The sequence below is a fragment of the Poromitra crassiceps genome (assembly GCF_964638095.1).
Source record: "Poromitra crassiceps genome assembly, chromosome: 9".
Lineage (NCBI taxonomy): Eukaryota > Metazoa > Chordata > Actinopteri > Beryciformes > Melamphaidae > Poromitra > Poromitra crassiceps.
In genome coordinates, this window is record NC_139630.1 from 47,808,527 (window position 1) to 47,835,028 (window position 26,502).

The window sequence follows — 26,502 nt, forward strand, 5'->3', positions numbered from 1 at the left end:
CAGAATCTGTAAACAATTCATAGAACATGTTTTTGAATAGGGGCAATATTTTGTGTCGGCAGTTGACCAAACAAATCAGTTGAATCCATTTTGAATTCAGGCTGCTGTAGTGTAATACATTTTCTTCAAAGAAGATTGCAGCCACTTTAGACACTTTATCACTTTATAAATATATATATATTTAATGAGCTTTCACTTTAGACATCACTTTATAAATATATATATATTTAATGAGTTTTGCAATATTACAATACATATATAACAGTGTAGTCTTTTCCAAATCACCTACTGTATATAACAAACAAACTTATGTAGCAGAAATAAAATTTTAACTTTTATCAATTACTGTAACTCTTTTTCCAACTTTTCTGTTCCCCATGGTTCAGATCAATTTCCCTCAACACCATTGAACAACACACGTTTTATTGTTAGTTATTGTGGTTGTCTATTTCCTCCAGAAAAACATTTACCTTTCCCCCTACGCTCCAACCAAATTGTATTTCAGTGTTATGCCTTTGGAGATGTAAAATTCATATTGGATAATGAAGGTGGGCAGATGCTGCACAATACAGATTCTTGTGTGGAGCTAAAGATTGATATTGGCTGTTGTGAGACTCAGAGCGGTCATTCAATAAGGTTATTTTTCCTCATCTCTGCCGTACTGTTTACTTTATGGCCGCAATATTGCCTTTTTTTTATTTGGTTTAGATTTTTATGGAAGCACTGTTCTCATTGTTCCCCACACAGGTTATGAGTGATATCAGAGAAGCCGAAATATGTTTCTGCGCCGTATTGATTATGACTATATTTTAATGTTCTCAGTCTGTATTGATTATGACTATATTTTAATGTTCTCAGTCTGTATTGATTATGACTATAGTTTTAATGTTCTCAGTCTGTATTGATTATGACTATATATTAATGTTCTCAGTCTGTATTGATTAGGACTATAGTTTTAATGTTCTCAGTCTTCCTAAGTGGAGATGCTGTTTGGGTTCGTCTGGGACTGTGGTGTCATTTTGTTGGCACCAGAAATTCACGGAAATTCTCCCTCTAACTGTCAAAACACATCCATAAAACCACACATGAATGAGCGCACATAAACACACACATGTCTCTCACACACACACACACACACACACACACACACACACACACACACACACTCTCACACATACACACACGTCTCCCTCACACACACAAACACACCCGTGCGCGCGTCACACAAACACACACACACATAGTTCCGCAGGAATGAGTCCTAAAACCCGGAAATATGTTGGCATGGGTTGTCTTGTCTCGAAGTCAGTGTTGTTGTTTTTTTAATGAGATTTTGGTTAGATGCCTGAAATAAGATCTGTGGTTAAGTGAACACCACTTTTTCTTTATTTTTTTAAGTGTTTTCTGGCGTTCGCATTTATGCTTCAAAAATCATAAATGCCATGTTCATTTGTGAAGATTATCTTGCTGAACACACATATTGTGAGAGCAAAATTATTGATTGATTGCTTATTGAAATTTTGCTCTCACAATATCTCAGTATCATAAACTTTTGTTAACCACAGACCACAGACCCATATTATTTCAGGCATCTAACCAAAACCCATTGACTTCAAGACATGGGAAACTAGGGCCATGCTAACTTCTGGGTTGTCTTCCTTTAGCCCATCTGTACTCTCTACCTCCGTCAGTCCTGTGTCCTCTCTATATATACTCATTGTTTTTGGTTCCTTCAAGCTGCCATCTTAAGTTGTGTGGATCAGTTAATAAGCCATCTGAACCCATTAGAGTCTGTTCATTTACCCGCATCTGTCAACTGTGGGAAGTAAGTGTGTATGCGTGTGTGTGCCGCGCGGCCGTGCGCCCGTATGCTCCCCAGTAGTTGTCCTCTGCAGCAGGGTTATTTTTATCCCCTCTGGTCCGGCCGCTGTGGTAATTTGTCGTTTGCTTGCGAGGCAGAAACGGCGACTCCCGGAGACCCGCCTCTGCTAATTGTCTCATTAACAAAACACACCATTTTCTCTGCACAAATGCACAACCGACTTATGCATGTGCAAATGCGCACGCGCACACACACACACACACACACACACACACACACACACACACACCACGATATACACACAAGCACTTACAGCTCATTATAGCTCGAACAGAATAGCTCATTTTGTTACCTTTGTGCCCTTCTCTCTCTCTCTCTCTCTCTCTCTCTCTCTCTCTCTCTCTCTCTCTCTCTCTCTCTCTCTCTTCCTCTCCCGTAGACAACATCAGGTGAAGACATGCGTGATTTCACCAAAGTGCTGAAGAACAAGTTCCGCTCTAAGAAGTACTTTGCCAAACATCCTCGGCTGGGCTACCTGCCGGTCCAGACCGTTCTAGAGGGCGACAACATGGAAACGTGAGTCACACCTGTAGGCCTGTATATAAACCTGCGACCACATAACAGCTCATTTAAATATGACTGCCCTACACCAAAATAGCAATACTTTTGTTTAACTTGTGTTCAAGATCTATATTGCAGTATTACAGCACCTCTAAGCTGGGCCTAATAAACTGTTTACAGGCTGTCAGAGAAGATGGACCCAGACAGAGCCGTATACATTTTTGTTCAATGTAAATTTTCGTCAAACATCGCAGATTGAAATCTATTTATGTCTTTGTCCTACATACCAGGAGCAGCAGATTGGATCAGAAACGACAAAAATGACTCCCACTCTTATTTACCATGTGCCATTCTCAGGGTGTAGACCTCCTGTCTGCAGCCCCGGGCCCAGCGACACGCCCTGATTTATGACCACTCCCACCAGAACATAAATCCCCCAGGAGAGCCGTTTAACTAGCCCCCCATTATGCAGATGCCCCAGGCAGGTGCCTCATCCTGCCTCCCGGGGCGCACCTCTGAGTTATCGCCCCTTACGAACAGCGCTCTACCTCCCCCGCGTGCTCACCCCATCCAAGATGTTTACACTCTTTCTCTCTGTGACACATTTTCTCTGCAATTTTACCCATTTGTCTATCGCCATCTGTCTGCCTTCCTCTGTCGGTGGATTTCGCCGTCACCCAGTCACTCTTAATTAGACATTTTGACGTTTCCCGCTCCTTCTCGCTTACTTTTGTTCTGTCTAGTGTTGCGTCTCACAAGCTGCATATTAAAAACAAACCCTTCTGAAGAACGTAGCCCCAAAGATGCACACGCCCGCCCGCACACAATCAATGACTCCAGCTATTTACTCACAATGAATTTCCTCGCCCGTCCAGGTGTACACGGTCACCTCTCAGATGGATTGCGCTCCCCCTTTCATCCCTCGCATCCTCACCCCGCCTCCACCTACCTCCTACTTGGCTCCTTCCTGTCTGTTCTGTGAGAAATGACTCCTGTGCCGCTGCCTGCCTGATAAATGCCTCTTAAGAGGTGGAGGAATTGTGGCAAATCGGAGAGATCTTTTTAAAATGCGGCAGAAGAAGACTCAGAGAAATCTAGGAGTATTTCATGGTCGTCATTTTCCCCTCTCCTTGCCTGCATGACTTCTTTCCTTTGAGCCTCGAGGCTATTCACAGGCGGCTGAAGGTCCGTGTGCTAACAGACAGCTTCATGTGCAGAAAATACGCCTGCACCTGCAATTCTTCATTGTTTTTCTTAACCCATACACAATGGATCAAGCATTTTGCCATCTTTTTGTCAAGAAAAATAAATCATGAGGCTGAAATTAAAACTACTTTTTCTGATGGAACAGAGTCTAGGTTCCTGCGTAAAAAGAAGCACTATACGGATAAGGTAGACACTGCGTTGTTACTTTTCATATTAACTGTCTTGTTTGCAACATTTGCTGCCCTGCTGTATGGTATCCATACAGTATTATTGTCCTTCACTGATATCACAATTTACATATTTTTCAGCTCCACAATAGCTATCGCAAATACCACTGATGTCTCATGCAATTCAAATTAGTCACTGGGGAAAAGTAATCAAAACCCAACCAAGAATTATTGTGATCACTGAGTTTGAGTATTCCAATCACTTCTTTTTCTGATTACATTTTGTGAGACTCGTGTATAATCGGTTAACTCGCATTCCCTGCCTCTTTTCCACTCTTTCTCTCCACCTAAAGAGAGCAGAACACCACCTAGTCTTTCTCTTCACCTAAAGAGAGCAGAACACCACCTACTCTTTCTCTCTACCTAAAGAGAGCAGAACACCACCTACTCTTTCTCTCCACCTAAAGAGAGCAGAACACCACCTACTCTTTCTCTCCACCTAAAGAGAGCAGAACACCACCTACTCTTTCTCTCCACCTAAAGAGAGCAGAACACCACCTACTCTATCTCTCCACCTAAAGAGAGCAGAACACCACCTACTCTTTCTCTCCACCTAAAGAAAGCAGAACACCACCTACTCTTTCTCTCCACCTAAAGAGAGCAGAACACCACCTACTCTTTCTCTCCACGTAAATAGAGCAGAACACCACCTACTCTTTCTCTCCACCTAAATAGAGCAGAACACCACCTACTCTTTCTCTCCACCTAAAGAGAGCAGAACACCACCTACTCTATCTCTCCACCTAAATACAGCAGAACACCACCTACTCTTTCTCTCCACCTAAATAGAGCAGAACACCACCTAAAGAGAGCAGAACACAACCTACTCTTTCTCTCCACCTAAAGAGAGCAGAACACCACCTACTCTTTCTCTCCACCTAAAGAGAGCAGAACATCACCTACTCTTTCTCTCCACCTAAATAGAGCAGAACACCACCTACTCTCACCCTCCTTATACAGTATCTGTGCTTCATTTCACGCTGGATAGGATTTCTGATTTGTCACGGCTATATTTGATCATGTGAAAGAACCATTTGAAAAGACTTCCTACTCAGTGTTGGGTTTTGTTTTTTACCCTACACAAGCAGATAGAGTAGATTAGGGCATGAGGCTCTGCTGCATTAAGCCTTGAGGAGAGGTTAATGAGTTTGACAGTTGGTTGGAGAATTAGCCGGTTTATGGACAAGTGAAAAGTCTAAAAAATATATGTATTTTTTAGCTATCACCACCAGGTTTATAGGTTGCTCTGTCGGTCACTCCACAAAAGGTTTAGCGGACAGTTTTCGCCCTAGGGGCCTGAAATTTGGCATGGAGGTCAAGTGTCTTTATGTGAAGGTGTGTGTTTGTGTTCATGTCAATTGGCTAAAAGGGGGCGGTGTGTGTGTGTGTGTGTGTGTGTGTGCGTGTGTGCGTGTGGGGGGGGGGGGGGGAGGGAGCGGCGGCTACATTTCAAAATGCAGAGTGGGCTGCCCCTGCCATGCTGCATTTCCAGAAATTTGCATATGTGGTCGTAGCCATGGCTAATTCACGTTTGTTTTGTTTTAGAATCACGTCAAGAAACAGGAGTGAATGTAAGGAGTTTAATGTGATGGTTCATCAGAAAAACACCCATACTCTGTAGCTTAGGCCCATCATCTCTCATATAGCTTTCCCCTTCCCTTCTTGAATTCTACAGGTATACACAAACTCCCACAAACTTGAACTTCTAGATCCAAAATCGGCACATTTCTGTTGTTGCTCGATTGTCTCACTCTCAAGGTTCAGACTTATGTGCCTGTTCCTCACTTCAAGTAAAGCCTTGTCTCTATTTGCCTGTTGCATCCTGCCATTGCCTATATCTCAATACTGAGATGCTCAGTGATGTGTCAAATTAAAACAATAATCCATACATGATAGAGAATGAATAAATGATACATTAATAATCAAAACTCATTCCATCTGTCATAAGGCAGAGATAGAAAGTGTGTATGAAGATGTTATACAGAGGCCTGCATGGCCTGCATGATTTTTGAATGATGATGGCTGTCCCATTTATTTGTCCTAACCTGACAGCCATATATTGGCATAATCGATCGTGATAATTGATTAAATTAAGTTAAATAAGCAAAAATAAGCAAGTTGGTGGTAAAGCCTAAATAAACTTTTCAGTAATCCTCAAAGATTAGTGCTGATGCTAATGTAGCCTACTGTACTGTTCAGACAAATCCCCATTAATTATATGGGATTAGCAGCGTTACAGACAATATCTAGTTTAAACAAGATGGAGCCAGTTTTTACATATGCAGAATAATTGATCACGTTAGGGAATAGTGGTGAAGTATCCCAGCTAATTAGGAAACATGAGCTTGTCAGCTGCAGACTGAAGCGACAAATAAGGATTGTCAGGCAAACAGATACAAAGGGCCTTCCTTACTAAAAGCTAACAGTGATGATCACCCAAAACCATTTAAGATGGAACATAAAAAAAAAAAAATAATAATAATAAATCTCTGACATGTGACACATTGTTTTGCTTGGTCTTTCTCTCCTGCTCTTTTTCTCTGTGTGTGTGTGTCTCTCTCTCTCCCTCACACGCCTCCCTCTAGCCTCCTAGCTATCTGTCGGACAGACAGACTGACAGACAGGTAGAGGTGTCAGCATGCACAGGTGGTGTTTCACCCCCCGACAGAGGAGGACAGGGAGAAAAAAGAAACATGGCTAAGTGTGACAGAATGACTACAGCGGGCAGGATGGACTAACTTCATTCATTTTGAGCTACACTGCAAAAGCACGAGACACACAGTGCCAGCAGTTTGACAAACACATTTGGGGGTGTGCTCATAAGAGATGACAACAGACACAGCAGTTGTTTGTCAGTTGATTGAGTTCTTGTCAGTCAGAGGGCTACGTTGTGTCAGTCAGAGGGCTACGTTGTGTCAGTCAGAGGGCTCACGTTGTGTCAGTCAGAGGGCTACGTTGTGTCAGTCAGAGGGCTCACGTTGTGTCAGTCAGAGGGCCACGTTGTGTCAGTCAGAGGGCTCACGTTGTGTCAGTCAGAGGGCTCACGTTGTGTCAGTCAGAGGGCTACGTTGTGTCAGTCAGAGGGCTCACGTTGTGTCAGTCAGAGGGCCACGTTGTGTCAGTCAGAGGGCTCACGTTGTGTCAGTCAGAGGGCTACGTTGTGTCAGTCAGAGGGCTCACGTTGTGTCAGTCAGAGGGCTCACGTTGTGTCAGTCAGAGGGCTCACGTTGTGTCAGTCAGAGGGCTACGTTGTGTCAGTCAGAGGGCTCACGTTGTGTCAGTCAGAGGGCTCACGTTGTGTCAGTCAGAGGGCCACGTTGTGTCAGTCAGAGGGCCATGTTGTGTCAGTCAGAGGGCCACGTTGTGTCAGTCAGAGGGCCATGTTGTGTCAGAGGGCCATGTTGTGTCAGTCAGAGGGCCATGTTGTGTCAGTCAGAGGGCCATGTTGTGTCAGTCAGAGGCCCACGTTGTGTCAGTCAGAGGGCCATGTTGTGTCAGTCAGAGGGCTCACGTTGTGTCAGTCAGAGGGCCACGTTGTGTCAGTCAGAGGGCCATGTTGTGTCAGAGGGCCATGTTGTGTCAGTCAGAGGGCCATGTTGTGTCAGTCAGAGGGCTCACGTTGTGTCAGTCAGAGGGCCATGTTGTGTCAGTCAGAGGGCCATGTTGTGTCAGTCAGAGGGCTCACGTTGTGTCAGTCAGAGGGCCACGTTGTGTCAGTCAGAGGGCCATGTTGTGTCAGAGGGCCATGTTGTGTCAGTCAGAGGGCCATGTTGTGTCAGTCAGAGGGCCACGTTGTGTCAGTCAGAGGGCCACGTTGTGTCAGTCAGAGGGCCACGTTGTGTCAGTCAGAGGGCCACGTTGTGTCAGTCAGAGGGCCACGTTGTGTCAGAGGGCTCACGTTGTGTCAGTCAGAGGGCCACGTTGTGTCAGTCAGAGGGCTACGTTGTGTCAGTCAGAGGGCCACGTTGTGTCAGAGGGCCCACGTTGTGTCAGTCAGAGGGCCACGTTGTGTCAGTCAGAGGGCCACGTTGTGTCAGAGGGCCATGTTGTGTCAGTCAGAGGGCTCACGTTGTGTCAGTCAGAGGGCTACGTTGTGTCAGTCAGAGGGCCACGTTGTGTCAGTCAGAGGGCTCACGTTGTGTCAGTCAGAGGGCCACGTTGTGTCAGTCAGAGGGCCACGTTGTGTCAGTCAGAGGGCCACGTTGTGTCAGTCAGAGGGCCACGTTGTGTCAGAGGGCTCACGTTGTGTCAGTCAGAGGGCCACGTTGTGTCAGTCAGAGGGCTACGTTGTGTCAGTCAGAGGGCCACGTTGTGTCAGAGGGCCCACGTTGTGTCAGTCAGAGGGCCACGTTGTGTCAGTCAGAGGGCCACGTTGTGTCAGAGGGCCATGTTGTGTCAGTCAGAGGGCTCACGTTGTGTCAGTCAGAGGGCTACGTTGTGTCAGTCAGAGGGCTCACGTTGTGTCAGTCAGAGGGCTCACGTTGTGTCAGTCAGAGGGCCACGTTGTGTCAGTCAGAGGGCCACGTTGTGTCAGTCAGAGGGCCACGTTGTGTCAGAGGGCTCACGTTGTGTCAGTCAGAGGGCCATGTTGTGTCAGAGGGCCATGTTGTGTCAGTCAGAGGGCTCATGTTGTGTCAGTCAGAGGGCCACGTTGTGTCAGTCAGAGGGCTCATGTTGTGTCAGTCAGAGGGCTCATGTTGTGTCAGTCAGAGGGCCATGTTGTGTCAGTCAGAGGGCCACGTTGTGTCAGTCAGAGGGCCATGTTGTGTCAGTCAGAGGGCCACGTTGTGTCAGTCAGAGGGCCATGTTGTGTCAGTCAGAGGGCCATGTTGTGTCAGAGGGCTCACGTTGTGTCAGTCAGAGGGCCACGTTGTGTCAGTCAGAGGGCCACGTTGTGTCAGTCAGAGGGCCACGTTGTGTCAGAGGGCTCACGTTGTGTCAGTCAGAGGGCCACGTTGTGTCAGTCAGAGGGCCACGTTGTGTCAGTCAGAGGGCCACGTTGTGTCAGTCAGAGGGCCATGTTGTGTCAGTCAGAGGGCCACGTTGTGTCAGTCAGAGGGCTACGTTGTGTCAGTCAGAGGGCCACGTTGTGTCAGAGGGCCCACGTTGTGTCAGTCAGAGGGCCACGTTGTGTCAGTCAGAGGGCCACGTTGTGTCAGTCAGAGGGCCACGTTGTGTCAGTCAGAGGGCCACGTTGTGTCAGTCAGAGGGCCACGTTGTGTCAGTCAGAGGGCCACGTTGTGTCAGTCAGAGGGCCACGTTGTGTCAGTCAGAGGGCCACGTTGTGTCAGTCAGAGGGCCACGTTGTGTCAGAGGGCTCACGTTGTGTCAGTCAGAGGGCCACGTTGTGTCAGTCAGAGGGCTACGTTGTGTCAGTCAGAGGGCCACGTTGTGTCAGAGGGCCCACGTTGTGTCAGTCAGAGGGCCACGTTGTGTCAGTCAGAGGGCCACGTTGTGTCAGAGGGCCATGTTGTGTCAGTCAGAGGGCTCACGTTGTGTCAGTCAGAGGGCTACGTTGTGTCAGTCAGAGGGCCACGTTGTGTCAGTCAGAGGGCTCACGTTGTGTCAGTCAGAGGGCCACGTTGTGTCAGTCAGAGGGCCACGTTGTGTCAGTCAGAGGGCCACGTTGTGTCAGTCAGAGGGCCACGTTGTGTCAGAGGGCTCACGTTGTGTCAGTCAGAGGGCCACGTTGTGTCAGTCAGAGGGCTACGTTGTGTCAGTCAGAGGGCCACGTTGTGTCAGAGGGCCCACGTTGTGTCAGTCAGAGGGCCACGTTGTGTCAGTCAGAGGGCCACGTTGTGTCAGAGGGCCATGTTGTGTCAGTCAGAGGGCTCACGTTGTGTCAGTCAGAGGGCTACGTTGTGTCAGTCAGAGGGCTCACGTTGTGTCAGTCAGAGGGCTCACGTTGTGTCAGTCAGAGGGCCACGTTGTGTCAGTCAGAGGGCCACGTTGTGTCAGTCAGAGGGCCACGTTGTGTCAGAGGGCTCACGTTGTGTCAGTCAGAGGGCCATGTTGTGTCAGAGGGCCATGTTGTGTCAGTCAGAGGGCTCATGTTGTGTCAGTCAGAGGGCCACGTTGTGTCAGTCAGAGGGCTCATGTTGTGTCAGTCAGAGGGCTCATGTTGTGTCAGTCAGAGGGCCATGTTGTGTCAGTCAGAGGGCCACGTTGTGTCAGTCAGAGGGCCATGTTGTGTCAGTCAGAGGGCCACGTTGTGTCAGTCAGAGGGCCATGTTGTGTCAGTCAGAGGGCCATGTTGTGTCAGAGGGCTCACGTTGTGTCAGTCAGAGGGCCACGTTGTGTCAGTCAGAGGGCCACGTTGTGTCAGTCAGAGGGCCACGTTGTGTCAGAGGGCTCACGTTGTGTCAGTCAGAGGGCCACGTTGTGTCAGTCAGAGGGCCACGTTGTGTCAGTCAGAGGGCCACGTTGTGTCAGTCAGAGGGCCATGTTGTGTCAGTCAGAGGGCCACGTTGTGTCAGTCAGAGGGCCATGTTGTGTCAGTCAGAGGGCCATGTTGTGTCAGAGGGCCATGTTGTGTCAGTCAGAGGGCTCATGTTGTGTCAGTCAGAGGGCCACGTTGTGTCAGTCAGAGGCCCACGTTGTGTCAGTCAGAGGGCCATGTTGTGTCAGAGGGCTCACGTTGTGTCAGTCAGAGGGCCACGTTGTGTCAGTCAGAGGCCCACGTTGTGTCAGTCAGAGGGCCACGTTGTGTCAGTCAGAGGGCCACGTTGTGTCAGTCAGAGGGCCACGTTGTGTCAGTCAGAGGGCCACGTTGTGTCAGTCAGAGGGCCACGTTGTGTCAGTCAGAGGGCCACGTTGTGTCAGTCAGAGGGCCACGTTGTGTCAGTCAGAGGGCCATGTTGTGTCAGTCAGAGGGCCATGTTGTGTCAGTCAGAGGGCCACGTTGTGTCAGTCAGAGGGCCACGTTGTGTCAGTCAGAGGGCCACGTTGTGTCAGTCAGAGGGCCACGTTGTGTCAGTCAGAGGGCCATGTTGTGTCAGTCAGAGGGCCATGTTGTGTCAGAGGGCCATGTTGTGTCAGTCAGAGGGCTCATGTTGTGTCAGTCAGAGGGCCATGTTGTGTCAGAGGGCTCACGTTGTGTCAGTCAGAGGGCCACGTTGTGTCAGTCAGAGGCCCACGTTGTGTCAGTCAGAGGGCCACGTTGTGTCAGTCAGAGGGCCACGTTGTGTCAGTCAGAGGGCCACGTTGTGTCAGTCAGAGGGCCACGTTGTGTCAGTCAGAGGGCCATGTTGTGTCAGTCAGAGGGCCACGTTGTGTCAGTCAGAGGGCCACGTTGTGTCAGTCAGAGGGCCACGTTGTGTCAGTCAGAGGGCCATGTTGTGTCAGTCAGAGGGCCATGTTGTGTCAGAGGGCCATGTTGTGTCAGTCAGAGGGCTCATGTTGTGTCAGTCAGAGGGCCACGTTGTGTCAGAGGGCTCACGTTGTGTCAGTCAGAGGGCCACGTTGTGTCAGTCAGAGGGCCATGTTGTGTCAGTCAGAGGGCCACGTTGTGTCAGTCAGAGGGCCACGTTGTGTCAGTCAGAGGGCTCATGTTGTGTCAGTCAGAGGGCTCATGTTGTGTCAGTCAGAGGGCCATGTTGTGTCAGTCAGAGGGCTCACGTTGTGTCAGTCAGAGGGCCACGTTGCCACATTGCCAGTGGGAATATTTCAGTCTAGACTATAACTCTGCACACAAGTGGAATCAAACACTGCAAGTGCTACATTTCGCACTCGCTGTCATTTGAACAAGCCTCTTCAAATGAAAATTGCCTTCCCCGTCAATTTTACAGCCCATGTGTGGGTGTTTATCTCTCCTCCAAGTTCCATTACCGTTCGTTTACCGTCTGCTAGACATTCAGATGATTTGCCCACGCATATTAAGCTTTGTTCTTTTCAAAGACTTGATTAAAACAGTCAACTTGTTTTGACTGATGGTGTGTTCAGGACCCTGTCTGTGTTTCTGAGCTAATCAGCACCAAATGAAAAGATAAAGATGCAAACAGATCTCTCTTTGTTTGCTGCTTTGATTGATGAACAGCCTCGCCTTTTTATTACTTTGAATGTATTCGTACAGTAGCTCAAATCAAATATTCTCTGTCTCAGGCTTTTATGTGAACAAGTGACTAGTGAACTTGTATGAAAGCTGTGGATTTAGGTTCACTACAGGCGTCCCCCCCCCCCCCCCCCCCAATGTGAAACATGATTGGGGCTCTGCTCTGCACATGGTACTGTAGTGTATTTCACCAGCCTTCCATGTTCCATCACACTGCACTCTTTACATAAACTACATTTATCAGAGTCCAAAAGATCCCAAGGTCTCTGTCGCTGTCTTGCCTTCCCCCTCTCGCCCTCCCTCTCTCTCTCCCTCCCTCTCTCTCTCTCTCTCCCTCTCTCCCTCCGTTACATATTGTTCCTTCACTCACCTTCCCTCACACAGTTCATTAACCTCTCTCTCTCTCTCTCTCTGTGTCTCCCTCTCTCTGTGTCTCCTCCCCTCTCTCTCTCTCTCTCTCTCTCTCTCTCTCTCTCTCTCTCTTTCTCTCTCTCTGTTATTGTTCCTTCACTCACTTTCCCTCACACAGTTCATTAACCCCCCCCTCTCTCTCTCTCTCTCTCTCTCTCTCCCTCCCTCTCTCTCTCCCTCCCTCTCCCCCTCCGTTACATATTGTTCCTTCACTCACCTTCCCTCACACAGTTCATTAACCTCTCTCTCTCTCTCTCTCTCTCTCTGTGTGTCTCCCTCTCTCTGTGTCTCCTCCCCTCTCTCTCTCTCTCTCTCTCTCTCTCTCTCTATCTCTCTCTCTCTCTCTCTCTTTCTCTCTCTCTGTTATTGTTCCTTCACTCACTTTCCCTCACACAGTTCATTAACCCCCCCCCCCCTCTCTCTCTCTCTCTCTCTCTCTCTCAGCAGTTCTCCTTTCTTACTCTGTCACTCAGGAGCGTCACCCTTCAGTGTTTACACGAGAGTGCGCCATCTGAAGGTGAAGACAGCCAGTTGTTGTCATGGCAGAAGAAAAATAATTGGGTGAAAACTGGAAACCACATCCCGTGTAGCTTGGTAGCATTTTCCTTCAAAGATGCTAACTTGCGTCGTCATCGCCCTGCCTACTGTATGTAAAAGGCTAAACGAGGACACTGCCTCTCCTCTCGGCACTGATGTTGCCGGGGGGCGCGTGGAGCAGCACAGCCCTGGCTCCAAATAGCTCAATCTGCCTTGCTGACCTCTCTCTCTGTCTCTCTCTCTCTCTCTCCCCCCCACACACACTCCCTCTCTCTGAATCCCCCTGCTACATTTTGGATTGTCCTCGCAGCAAAAAGAGAAGCGTGACTACATCGGCTGCCCACTGCAGGAGACGTAACCGCCACGCCACGCTTCTCCCTTTGAATCTCCCCGCTTTCATCTGGGAACAGAAACGCACAGAGAAAGAAACTCATCCTCAAGAGTTCCTCGACTATTATCTCACCGATTCGCACCAGCAAAAAAAACAACATAACGAGATTTTCCCTTTCTATATTTGTCACGCGTCTTTTCAGCTAGATTCGCTTTTCATTTTTGAGCTCGCAAGGCATCTCATCAGTGTAAAAATGTCAATCTATATTCTGTCTCTCTATGAATAGCAGCAATTACCACCGGTAATCAGTCTGGGAACTTTAAAAGGCATAAACATCAAGACACATTCCTCTAGCAACCTGCCCGGCGGCCATAGATTATTTTCAGAGAGTTTAATGGCTGCTAAGAGAAGTATTTGTGCTTTAATTGTCAGGTTCTATTAGGCCAAAGACATACCGTGTTCTAGTTCTCCTCTTGTGATAACAGAATGTCCTCATTAGTAAAAGTCGGAAATATATTTATACGTTTTAATCTGGCAGGCTATTTTAGTACATCCTGCCGGAGATAATTGAGAGAACAAACGAAATTGGGACATAATGCATAACTGTGTGCTGGAGTTGTTCAGTGAAACATCTGTGATGGGAGATTCCCACTCGATTCCCACTGGGAAACAACTGAAGTGCTTCAATTTGTTTCGGTCAAAGCCGTTTTGCAGGGTCCACTTGCCCGGGCAAAACTGTCAGTCGACCCACATATTTCCAGGGTCACTAGTCCAGTTTGTACAAGGGGTAATCACAGTCAGATCTGGTTTTACTTGCCTTCGCTCTGCTTTGAGTTGAACCCATCACCCATCAGCTGTTTGTGAGACGGAACCGGGCAGGACTCGCCCCCCCCCCTCCGCTCGTTCCTCCTCCTCCTCCTCCTCCTGCTGTGTTTATTTCTGACCCACTTGTCTAATGTGTTGTGGTGCCTTTCCTCCCCTCCCTTCCCTTCCCTCCGATTCTCTTACAGTCCCGTCACGCTCATCAGCATGTGTCCGGAGCAGTACGAGTGAGTATCTACGTCACCACCACCACCACCAACCTACCACCTCCAGACTGGAGTGCCTTTTAAACACCACCTCCCCTACCTACAGTAGCCCCCCACCCACCTCCTGCATCCAAACTCACCCACCTACCCCCCACATCCTCACCCCAACTAAGCCACGACTGCATGTTGCCTGCCTGCGTGCCCGATCGATCCACTGGCCTACCAACACTCACCCACTGTCTCCTTAACACCATCTTCTTCTCTAAACGTACCACCTTCAACTTTCAACCAGCATCCAGCTAGCATTCCATCGCTCATCCCAGCAGTGGCTGTCAGAAACCACCCGAGTGCTCCGTAGATCATCCCGCTGTTCTATTTCTCTTCCTCGGATCATCCGATTTGTTTTCTAGGTGATTTCCTGATGGGCCATTAGGGTGTGCGTGTCTGTGTGCATGTGTGTTAATGAGGTTGTGTGAGCATGCCGAATCTCATTCATCTCCATTACCCCATTCATTTTCCAGGCTGTCCCAGTCACCCCAGCTCTCTCACGATGACACCCATTCCAGGATAGAGCAATATGCCAGCAGGTACGCCTCCATTCTCCACTCACCATCTCATCACCACAGCACACACGTAAAGCAGATCACCATCTCATCACCACAGCACACACGTAAAGCAGATCACCATCTCATCACCACAGCACACACGTAAAGCTCAACTCACCATCTCATCACCACAGCACACACGTAAAGCTCAACTCACCATCTCATCACCACAGCACACACGTAAAGCTCAACTCACCTTCTCATCACCACAGCACACACGTAAAGCTCAACTCACCATCTCATCACCACAGCACACACGTAAAGCTCAACTCACCTTCTCATCACCACAGCACACACGTAAAGCTCAACTCACCTTCTCATCACCACAGCACACACGTAAAGCTCAACTCACCTTCTCATCACCACAGCACACACGTAAAGCTCAACTCACCTTCTCATCACCACAGCACACACGTAAAGCTCAACTCACCATCTCATCACCACAGCACACACGTAAAGCTCAACTCACCATCTCATCACCACAGCACACACGTAAAGCTCAACTCACCATCTCATCACCACAGCACACACGTAAAGCTCAACTCACCATCTCATCACCACAGCACACACGTAAAGCTCAACTCACCATCTCATCACCACAGCACACACGTAAAGCTCCACTCACCATCTCATCACCACAGCACACACGTAAAGCAGATCACCATCTCATCACCACAGCACACACGTAAAGCTCAACTCACCATCTCATCACCACAGCACACACGTAAAGCTCAACTCACCATCTCATCACCACAGCACACACGTAAAGATCACCATCTCATCACCACAGCACACACGTAAAGCTCAACTCACCATCTCATCACCACAGCACACACGTAAAGCTCCACTCACCATCTCATCACCACAGCACACACGTAAAGATCACCAACTCATCACCACAGCACACACGTAAAGCTCCACTCACCATCTCATCACCACAGCACACACGTAAAGCTCCACTCACCATCTCATCACCACAGCACACACGTAAAGCAGATCACCATCTCATCACCACAGCACACACGTAAAGCTCCACTCACCATCTCATCACCACAGCACACACGTAAAGATCACCAACTCATCACCACAGCACACACGTAAAGTTCCACTCACCATCTCATCACCACAGCACACACGTAAAGCTCCACTCACCATCTCATCACCACAGCACACACGTAAAGCTCAACTCACCATCTCATCACCACAGCACACACGTAAAGCAGATCACCATCTCATCACCACAGCACACACGTAAAGCTCCACTCACCATCTCATCACCACAGCACACACGTAAAGCTCAACTCACCATCTCATCACCACAGCACACACGTAAAGCAGATCACCATCTCATCACCACAGCACACACGTAAAGCTCCACTCACCATCTCATCACCACAGCACACACGTGAAGCAGATCACCATCTCATCACCACAGCACACACGTAAAGCAGATCACCATCTCCACAGCACACACGTAAAACTGCATTTCAGAGTTTTGCTGATATACACAGCCGCAAATCCATTCACGAGTTTCTTCCTAAATGAGAAATCCACAGTTTGGACAGACGTAGCACCTGCGGTTATGAAATTGCTGGCTTAGTAGAAAAATATAAAAATAATTTATTTGATTATTAGATGTAAGACCTTTGCTTATATAATGCTTACATTGTTGAGGAAGGAATTGTTGGTAAAGCATATGAGTCTCAGGTACCTCAATGTTTTTCAAAATGTACTGTGTATATAGTGGAGCAAAACACTGCAAGTAGATGCCTTTATAAACACGAAAAGAGTGCAGTGGAGAAATGTGCATTGTGGCGTTAAGGAGTGTCAGTTAAACTGTAGTGATTTCTTATTGGTCAGTGTCAGGGAAAGCACTTTATGGGTTGGCTGTGAGATCACAGTTCAGATGTTATTGCTGTATAAATCAACACACCCATGTGGGTCACTTGTGAGCTGCAGTGACTCACGGGCTACCATAAGCAAAACAAATGGTCCTCTGGGTGCAGACGGAGAGTGTAAACCTGCCATGTTTCATTTTCACATCAGTCTGTATATTCAGATGCACAAATATAATACTGAACAAATCCCATCTTGTCCCTGGAATAAATCTCCAATAAGTCCCAGGGCTCTAACTCCCCCAAAGCGGCCGAGGGTTTCATCACTCCTTTCATCATGAAGGCTCTTCTGAGGCGGCTCTGGCCCGTAGCCTTGCCTTGGTCACACGCCATTAACCTCGGGGCAGTGTCTCTGCCTGCACCGGTTTATCAGCAAGTCTGCAGACGTGACCCTCATGACTGTCATTTTTAACTTGAATATAGCCCCAGATGTACAGTATGCACACGTGATAGCGTATTCACAAAGACGCACAATCACATCTTCTCAATCTCTCGCTGCAATATTCTGTCGTAGCTCAATTTCAGCCGATAGTCTGTGGATCGCGATCTCTTCTTGCCTTAATCTGCTGGAGCGAGCCTGCTGTCTCTCTATTACAGAGCTGAGTAAATACAAGCTTTGATCTGGCCAGCCAATCTAATTAACATGGATCTATGAGCAGTAATCCACTATGTTCTCCCTCAGCCACATGCACCTACACACACGTGCACATGCCCTCGTACACACACACACGCGCACACACACTTATGTTGTACACGTACATACACACACTCCAGACGTCTCATACACATGTGGTTGTACATGCATGACCATATTAAACACTCTCACTTGCGCACACACACACACACACACCTGTCACAATATTGTGTAAAGTTCGTTCAGTCACTGATGAGAAGCTCATTATAGTCATATAGGATGTAGAGTGATCCTGTAATCCATCATTGCTTGTCATAATTAAGCCCTCCTGTAATTGAATTCAACCTGTTTGGAGACATCACTTCTTCTTGAATTATTTCCTACATTACTCAACACTTTGTGCTTTGTTTGGCACGGACACTCATTTCATTCCCCCACATGTCTGCTTTCTATAATGACTCAAGCTCCTAAATGGCTTATTTGATTGTACTTGGTAAACACAGCCTCTAGTCTCTCTAATGACGCCGTGTCTTTCTCAGGTTGGCCCAGATGGAGCGCTCCAATGGCTCTCTGCCCACAGACAGCAGCTCAGCCACGGGAAGCATGTAAGTCACGGCAGCTTTTTAAGAACTACATTTCCCACAGCTTGATTACCCGTTCCCTCACAGCATCGTGGGTCACAGGCCGTGTTTTCCACTTGCTGTACGTCTGTTGGCCTGTCTGTGACGGCCTTCAGTGACAGCATTTCAATGTCCTCGTACTGTAAACAGAGGTGTAGTGGTGAATACAGAGGTGGGTAAACTATCCAAGCTGAGTAGTTTACCCACCTTGTTTCCCCCTCAATGAGTGATACAGTTGATCCGAAAATAGGTGAGTAAACTCATTTTAAAGAGGTGGGTTAAACTGTGTTTACTTGCGTTTTCCTCCTCCCACTACGGCCCTGCTTGTAAAATACTTTGAATTGCCTTGTGTCTGAATGGTGTTAGATCAATGCGTTTGCCTTGCCTTCAGGGCATCAAAACAAACCAAAGAAATACATGTAGCAAACCAAGGAAATAACAAGGTGGCTATCAGCAGATTCAGCACTCTTGAAGGAGAGATGAAGGAGAGGGTGGAGAAAGGTGGAGGTAGACATTGGGGGGTGTGGCTGAATGAAGCAGGAAGGACAGTAAATTAAATGTAATGGATTAGATTGCCAATGATGAAAAGCCAGAGCGATGGTTTCAGTGCCTCGCTGATAAAGACCATTTATCTCTGGGCAGAAGGGACGAGAACAGAGCAAAGTTGGGAAGGAGGAAATGACAAAGGACAGGGAAGAGCTTCTATAGACACTTCAAGAGTTGAAGGGCATGTGACTTCCTGTTCCCAACTGAGATCCTTATCAAGGGAATGAGTTCTTCAGGTTCAATCACCGTCTTAGAGTGAGTGTGTGTGTGTGTGTGTGTGTGTGTGTGTGTGTGTGTGTGTGTGTGTGTGTGTGTGTGTGTGTGTGTGTGTGTGTGTGTGTGTGTGTGTGTGTGTGCGCACACACACACTTGTTATTTTGTTCTTGTATTTGGAGGAAATTCATTTCATTCTGTCAGTGTGCTTTTATAAGACACGTGTAACTCTCCAAGATTGACCAGCTAGATTCAAGATTCAAGATGAATTTAATAGCTGAGGGACGGTCAGTAGACAGAGGGATGGTCAGTAGACAGACAGAGTTGTGGTCAGTAGACAGACAGAGGGACGGTCAGTAGACAGAGGGATGGTCAGTAGACAGACAGAGTTGTGGTCAGTAGACAGACAGAGGGACGGTCAGTAGACAGAGGGATGGTCAGTAGACAGACAGAGTTGTGGTCAGTAGACAGACAGAGGGACGGTGAGTAGACAGACAGAGGGATGGTCAGTAGACAGACAGACGGACGGCCAGTAGACAGACAGAGGGACAGGGAGTAGACAGACAGAGGGATGGTCAGTAGACAGACAGAGTTGTGGTCAGTAGACAGACAGAGAGACGGTGAGTAGACAGACAGAGGGACAGTGAGTAGACAGACAGAGGCATGGTCAGTAGACAGACAGAGTCGTGGTCAGTAGACAGACAGAGGGATGGTCAGTAGCCAGACAGAGTTGTGGTCAGTAGACAGACAGAGGGACAGTCAGTAGACAGAGGGATGGTCAGTAGCCAGAGGGACGGTCAGTAGACAGACAGAGTTATAGTCAGTAGACAGACAGAGGAATGGAAAGCAGAGAAGGTGGAAACGAAAATGTATTTGTTTTTCTCTCAAAGCTTCCATAATGTGGGACAAACAAATGATCCCCCCTGTGGTGTTCTTTGTACTCTGAGAAGAGAGCGTTATCATGGCCGGCTGACACACACACACACACACACACATCAGTGTGTGCAACACTAATGAGATGAGGAAGACAGTGGTGTGATGAGGAGGGATAGCGGGCGAGATAGCAGAGGGAAAAACAGCCGTTATGGTGCAGTCAGAACCTAATCATAGTCCTCATCATCTCATTCTGCTCTCGTTCACCTTCGCATCACTTATAGCATCTAATGACACCGGTTTTTTCTCTCCAAATAGATTTGATCACTTTGGATAAAAGAGGTCAGTGGTTCGATCCCCGCCTCCTCCAGTCTGCATGTCATAGTGTCCTTGGGTCAATGTACCTACTCATTGTAAAGCACTTTGGATAAAGGCGCTATATAAATGCAGGCCATTTACCGTAAGAATAACAGCCACATTGTAGCTGTACAACTGAAAACAGAAGGATTCAGTCAATGATCATACACCATCATAACTAGTTGTGTTCTAGTTAGGGATGCAGCGGTATACCTTCAAACGGTATACCGCTGCATCCCTAACTAGAACACAACTAGTGTTAGTTCACAACTAGTGTTAGTTCTAGTACAAATCTTTGGCAACCGCAGTCTGTTGTGACATCATTTGATGATGTCATTTTTAACCGAACATGGGTTTGTGGGTTTCTAATGTATGTGAAGTAAACTCTGGTGAAGACTAACAAAAAATACAGCCAATGTTCTCAGTGAAGAAAACAATAGGGGAACAATTGGCTCTAAGGCAGGATATAAAATCCTATCTTATTACAGTCTGAACAATACTACTAATTTGGTTTTATGGAAGATAATTAACTTTTTTGAATTGATCCGTCATATTTCGGCTCTCAATTGTGAAGAGCTAAATAACACTGCAAGCCCTCTATTACCTAAAACAAAGTGTAAAACATACTGGGTCTTTTTCTCACAGGTCTACTACATCATATACATGTGACCATTTTAATATTAACTTCAATGTTACTGTGCTGTAATAAACTTGTCATCTGCTCGTCCCATTAGTTAGATGAATAGGCCTATCTTTGAAAGGCCCATAGCGGCCAATAGCCTTGTCAGCGGTGCACCAATATGTCCGCCGAGCAAAGAGTAACGTCAGAAAACCCACGTAAAAATGGTGATATTGTGCTTTGCCACCGGAACAGCCCACTCAGCCACATCTCTGTGAGAGCGATCAAGCGTACTAGTCGGATGTCAAACTTGCCAAGCGTGGCTAAATCCTCGCCTGAGCAAATAGAATAATCACAGTAAATCTGCTGGCGGGGCCGAGCCTGCTCGGGCTTAGAGCTACGTACACTCAGCCCAGCCAAGCCTGTTTGGGCTTACAGCCCATTCACACCATACGCCGAAGCAACGCTCAACCTACGCTCAACCTACGCCGAACCCACAAGTTTCATTTCAGCGTCCTTGTTAACAGGCGAAGCCGTTCACACCGGCCGCGCATGTGCCTTGCTCAAGGCACGCTCAAGCAATCATTCAGGATTCAGTCCTATTTTCCAAGTGTGACGCGTGAAGCTGCCAGGCATGAAGTCAATGGGAGTTGTGGGCGGGTTCAAGGCGTGCAGAGCGAGGCGCTGAGAGGAAAAGAGAAAGCTTCTTGTGTGACAGGTTAAGCGTCAGCTCAGCTTGAGCCTGCCTCAAGCTTCAGTTCTGCTTATGTTAAGCACCAGGTGTGAACAAAGGCTTAGAGAGCTCCATTCAGCCCAGCCAACGATTCATTCTCTTTCCTCCTCCTTGCCTTTTGCTTTAGAGTGCTTCTTGTTTAGATGTTTAGGTAGATGCCAGGTGTTTACTCACCAGCGCGTGAGCTTAGAAAAACACGCGTGGCGGGCGGACCACGGGTGACTGGGTTTTGCCAATTACATGCGTGTTTGGCTTTTGGCTTGTATTTCCTGATCCTTCGACACATGCAAACACTCATTTGGACCCGGTGCCAGCTGTGCGTGTGCAGCGATATCAATAATAGTGTGTGTGTGTGTGAGAGAGAGAGAGAGAGAGAGAGAGAGAGAGAGAGAGAAGGAGAGATAAAGCAAGAGACCAAAAAAACAGCAAGTGGGTGTTCAGCCAGTGGGTGGCTGTTTATGCACATGTCATTTCTATTCTACCTTTCCTTCATCTGAGAAGGAATCCTCAATTAGAAATGAGTGGCTTTTTGGTTTTATATCGAGACCAGTGTTATCATCAGTGCCTGCGGACGTCACTAAGGAGCGAGACTCCCCCTTCTCTCTCTCTCTCTGTTCAGTTATCTCTCTCCCCCTCTCTTTCTCACACCCTTTCCTCGTCTTTGTCTCTCCCACTCTTCCTCCTCCTCGTGCCGCTTCCTCTCTCTCTCTCTCTCTCTCAGCCCGGTTTAGGCGGTTGTGGGCGATAGCGCGAGCGGAGCTGCTTGCTTTGTGATATGTGAGCTAGGCACCAGGCCCACAGAGACTATTGTTGTGCGGCAGCAAAGCCTCTGAAAGCCTCCTCAGCCGTGTCCTCCTCTCGCCTTCGCTGAACACGGTGGCGCTCGCTCGTATATCCGCCGTACGCCGCAGCCATCCATCACTATTATTTGCATTTCCTGCTTTCCTCGCTCCTTCTCCCATGCCTCCATCGTCTCCTTCACGCTTTGTGTTCTCCTGCGTCTCTGAGTCTCCTCACTCCCCCTCCGTACCGCCCCGAGTCCCCGGCCCGCTCCCTCTCCAACAGCCCACAGCCCGGGGCTTGTGAATCACTTCCTCAGCAGAGCCAGCTCTGCCCCAATAGTCCCCATATCCTCTCTCTAATCATCCCTGTGCCTCTGTCCTCTGGGCTGTCCCTGCTGGCCCATGCAATGTCCTGCTGCCACTCCCTCCCTGCTGCCAGGGTCAAGGCTAATTGGTCAGTTACCACCTCTAGCCGCCACCCCACCGGCCCCAGCAGACTGCAGTGCCACCAATTTCCAACGTTTCTCTGCAGGAAATAGCCTTTCTCCAACATCCCTGATTCCTTTATCACCGTGTACCCATATCTCAGAGGGAAGCACGCGTACGTGTGTGTGTGCGTGCGTGTTTGTGACTGTGTGTGTGTGTGTGTGTGCACACACGTGTATGCGTGTGTAGCTTACTGCGGTTGGCTAACAAAGCTATCGCTGCATGTGAAGCAGACAGTAGCTGTGTGAAATTCGACTTCCTGTCTCTGCCGGGTTTCTTTATGTCATTTTTAGGCGTCTCAGCACTTCCAGCATGACGGTAGAAGGAGATGGATGAATGGCTGAGTGTGTGGGAGCACATGTGCGACGTGCACGCATGTTACTGATGCTTCCACTGCATCAGTAGTTTTCACAAAGATGAGAAGAAATGTCTGCTTGGGAGAAAGAAGTAAAGACTACAAGAGAGTTTGGGTGATACAATACCGGGTAAAGGAAATAAAGAGAGAAAGCTGCTTTTGCCCAAATGAGAAAAGTATTGGGCCTGTGTTCAAAAATAGAAAGACAGCATGAAGATTCATATTTTTAATGTGATTATTGAGTTCACTTCACAAAGTTCATTATGTGCCTCTTAACGTAGCCATCTTTCATTTTGATGGCTTTATGAAAATGATAAGCTTGCTTGATAACAAATCCCATGCTAAGACAGAGCCTCCTCTAAACTTTGCTCAGTGGCACGCAGAGCTTATGGCGGGCTAACTAATAAAAACAGATTTTCCTCGGCTTACCCAGGCTGAATACAGGAAAAGGCTACTGGCTTGGCTTTGTTCTTTGAATTGAATAGGAGTGAAAGCCCTCTCCCTCTTACCTTTCATCATCTAGCTCCTCTCCATAGACCTCGGTGATGAAATAGTGTCATTACTGTACATCCTCCTCTCTCTTCTCTTATATGATGGTAATGGGATTCTGAATGTTTGCTGAATTCTCTGTGTTTGTCTCCCACTGTGGGATTCACGGATGCCTTACATAAAACATAGAATTCAAACTTGAGACAGACATCTCAGTTTGACGGTTTTCTGGCAAAAGTGTCTTTTCTTGACTTACTGGCGGCTTACTACTTTACAGTGTGCTCCACTGGGATTATGTTCCAAACTCTGATGTTTTTCCACTAAGCTTTATTGATGCTGGGGTCCTACCAAGCTAAACTGATCTGACCCACATTTTGACGTTTGTCAAACAGTTGACTTGCTTTTGAAGCTGATGTAAAGTAAATTCATTGTATATAGTAGCTGACTTTTATTTTCTTTCAACACTGGTGGTGTTGGCGTAATGGCGGTCCAATGTTTTGTTTAATTTGGACTTCATCACAAGCTACAGTAGCAACATCACAGGATCCATGGAGAGCCCAAATGGACTAGTAGTGGATAGAGCCAAGATGGTGCCACCAGGCTGTCAACTTTTTCTTAGCCAAACTCTGTTTGGAGCTGTCAAAGTGGCTCATGACAGTCACTTTAATTAGGAATGAAAATCATTTAAAAAATAAAATATTAAAAATATTTTTTAAATGTATCTGTCTCCATCTTGTGCGTGTGTGGGGTGTGTGTGCGTGCGCACATGAAGCTGACAGCCAGACCTGCCACCCTCTGTCAGATCACTCAGATAGCACACACACACAGACAGACACATACATACAGATGCACAGACACCGGCGGTCATTTCTCTCTCTGCCTCCCTCCCTCCCTCCCTCACTATCGCTCCATCTCTCCGCCTCGCTCCGGGTTCCTCCTGAGTCTTGCTCCCTCCCTCTCCTCGCCGCCCCGCCTCACTCCACTTATCAGATAGTTGGGACTGACAGGTCCGTGTCCCACCGGGGATAGCCGAGCTCTCAGTGCAGCAGGCTGAAGATATCGTGCAGCGTGTCGGCTTCTAAACTCCTTGTATAGATTATGTGCTTGTAAGCTGTCGTTTTGATTTTTGCTTGAGCTCCATTTCCCTCACACTTGTGCGCTTATTGCCACTCTCTTGCTGTGAGATCAGTTCATGAATAAGCACAAAGAAGCATGAGTTCAGCCGGTGCCATGACAGCGTGCCAACTTTGCACTTCAGCTGTGATCCACTCTTGGTTCATTTTCAGTTCAGTCAATTCCAAATGTAAACAGGAGCTGGGGCGCATATGCTAATGCCAGACCATGTATTCTGAGTTATGTGGAAATATAAATAATCATTTCCAATAATTAATTTCAGTAATTGTTTTGAACTCCAATAAATTCTCCTGTTGACGGAAAGTACCACTGCCTGATTGAATTGAAAGTGACTTGAGAAGACTTTTGTGGGGGGTTTTAAATCTCCTACCCGTCAATGTAAATCTGCGCTCTGTTTTCCCCCTAGGGACGATGAGCACGCCCTGATCCTGCAGTACTGTCAGACCCTGGGGGGGGAGGGCTCCCCCTGCAGTCAGCCCCAGAGTCCCGCCCAGATCCTCCAGGCCGTGGAGAGGGAGGAGCGGGGCGAGCTGGAGCGCATCATCGCCCGCCTGGAGGAGGAGCAGAGGTAGGTGTCCCCGAGAGCCTTACAGTAAGCGTGGGAGGAGGGTGGCTATTGGCTGTAGCTTTAACGTGTGTGTATATAAGACAAATCATGAAGAAATCATAGAAATCAACAGGATTCAAATGTGGATTTCATTTAATATAGTACAGTATGTTGCAGATGCCACTGTGTGTTTGCTCTCAGCTTCTTTCTGTCTTTAGTACATATGCCCGTTGTCACACTTCCAAATGCACAATCCATAAACACACGCATCTCCCGCACGCGCACACACACACACACACACACACACACACACACACACACACACACACACACACACACACACACACACACACAGACAGACACACACACACACACACACACACACACACACACACACACACACACACACACACACACACAGCCTCACACACACCAAGTCCATCCCCAGTTTGATTAGTAAATAATGGAGATAGCTTAGGGACAGGGCTCTGTTATTGTAGAGATGCTTGTGTGCAGCCAGTGGCTCTACTCACTCACTCACACACACACACACACACACACACACACACACACACACACACACACACACACACACACACAGTTTTACTGCCGGGTTCATAAACGTCAACTTTAGTAAAGCCCTGCAGCTTATGGCTGTGTGTTGAGAGAGAGGCTGAGAAAGCTACAGATATGGCAGCTAGGGGCTTCTCAATCTTTGTCTAGCCACTTCAAATAGCATCTTGGCAGAGGTAAACATGAGTGTAGTGCTTCTGTGTGGCTCCCCATTGTGTGAATTCAGAAGAGGCTTTGGAAGACCCTGTCTGAGACTCTTTTCTCTACCTGTGTGTTTGTCGGCATGCATAGCTTTCTCTTATCTGTCTCACTCTTGGTTTCTAACCCCTCCCTCCCAGAACCCTGCAGAGGGAGTACGAGCAGCTGAAGGAGCAGCATGGCCAGCGAGGGGCCCCTGCCGGAGGCCACTGGGAGTCGGAGGGCCCCGACGAGGCCGACCTCCTGGCCGAGGCCAAGCTGCTGCGGCAACACAAGGGCCGCCTGGAGGCCCGCATGCACATCCTGGAAGAACACAACAAACAGCTGGAGTCACAGCTCCACCGACTCCGACAGCTACTGCACCAGGTACACAGAACCTATCTGCACCAGGTACACAGAACCTATCTGCACCAGGTACACATAACCTATCTGCACCAGGTACACATAACCTATCTGCACCAGGTACACATAACCTATCTGCACCAGGTACACATAACCTATCTGCACAGAACCTATCTGCACCAGGTACACAGAACCTATCTGCACAGAACCTATCTGCACCAGGTACACAGAACCTATCTGCACCAGGTACACGGAACCTATCTGCACCAGATACACAGAACCTATCTGCACCAGGTACACAGAACCTATCTGCACCAGGTACACAGAA

The 26,502-nt window shown here is 48.0% G+C and overlaps 1 protein-coding gene across 4 annotated transcripts in view; it reads left to right on the forward strand.

Annotated features, from left to right (window-relative positions):
* The window catches only part of utrn (utrophin), a 249,561-nt gene that overhangs the window by 213,773 nt on the left and 9,286 nt on the right, over window positions 1-26,502 (forward strand). For 3 of the 4 annotated variants that reach the window (XM_083643533.1, XM_083643534.1, XM_083643536.1), the window contains 6 exons: window positions 2,262-2,398; window positions 14,156-14,194; window positions 14,695-14,760; window positions 17,847-17,912; window positions 24,921-25,082; window positions 25,973-26,198. In XM_083643533.1, the coding sequence (XP_083499659.1) occupies window positions 2,262-2,398; window positions 14,156-14,194; window positions 14,695-14,760; window positions 17,847-17,912; window positions 24,921-25,082; window positions 25,973-26,198 (696 nt within the window). The remainder of the gene's footprint in view (window positions 1-2,261; window positions 2,399-14,155; window positions 14,195-14,694; window positions 14,761-17,846; window positions 17,913-24,920; window positions 25,083-25,972; window positions 26,199-26,502) is intronic. The other variant, XM_083643535.1, reaches the window with a different exon arrangement.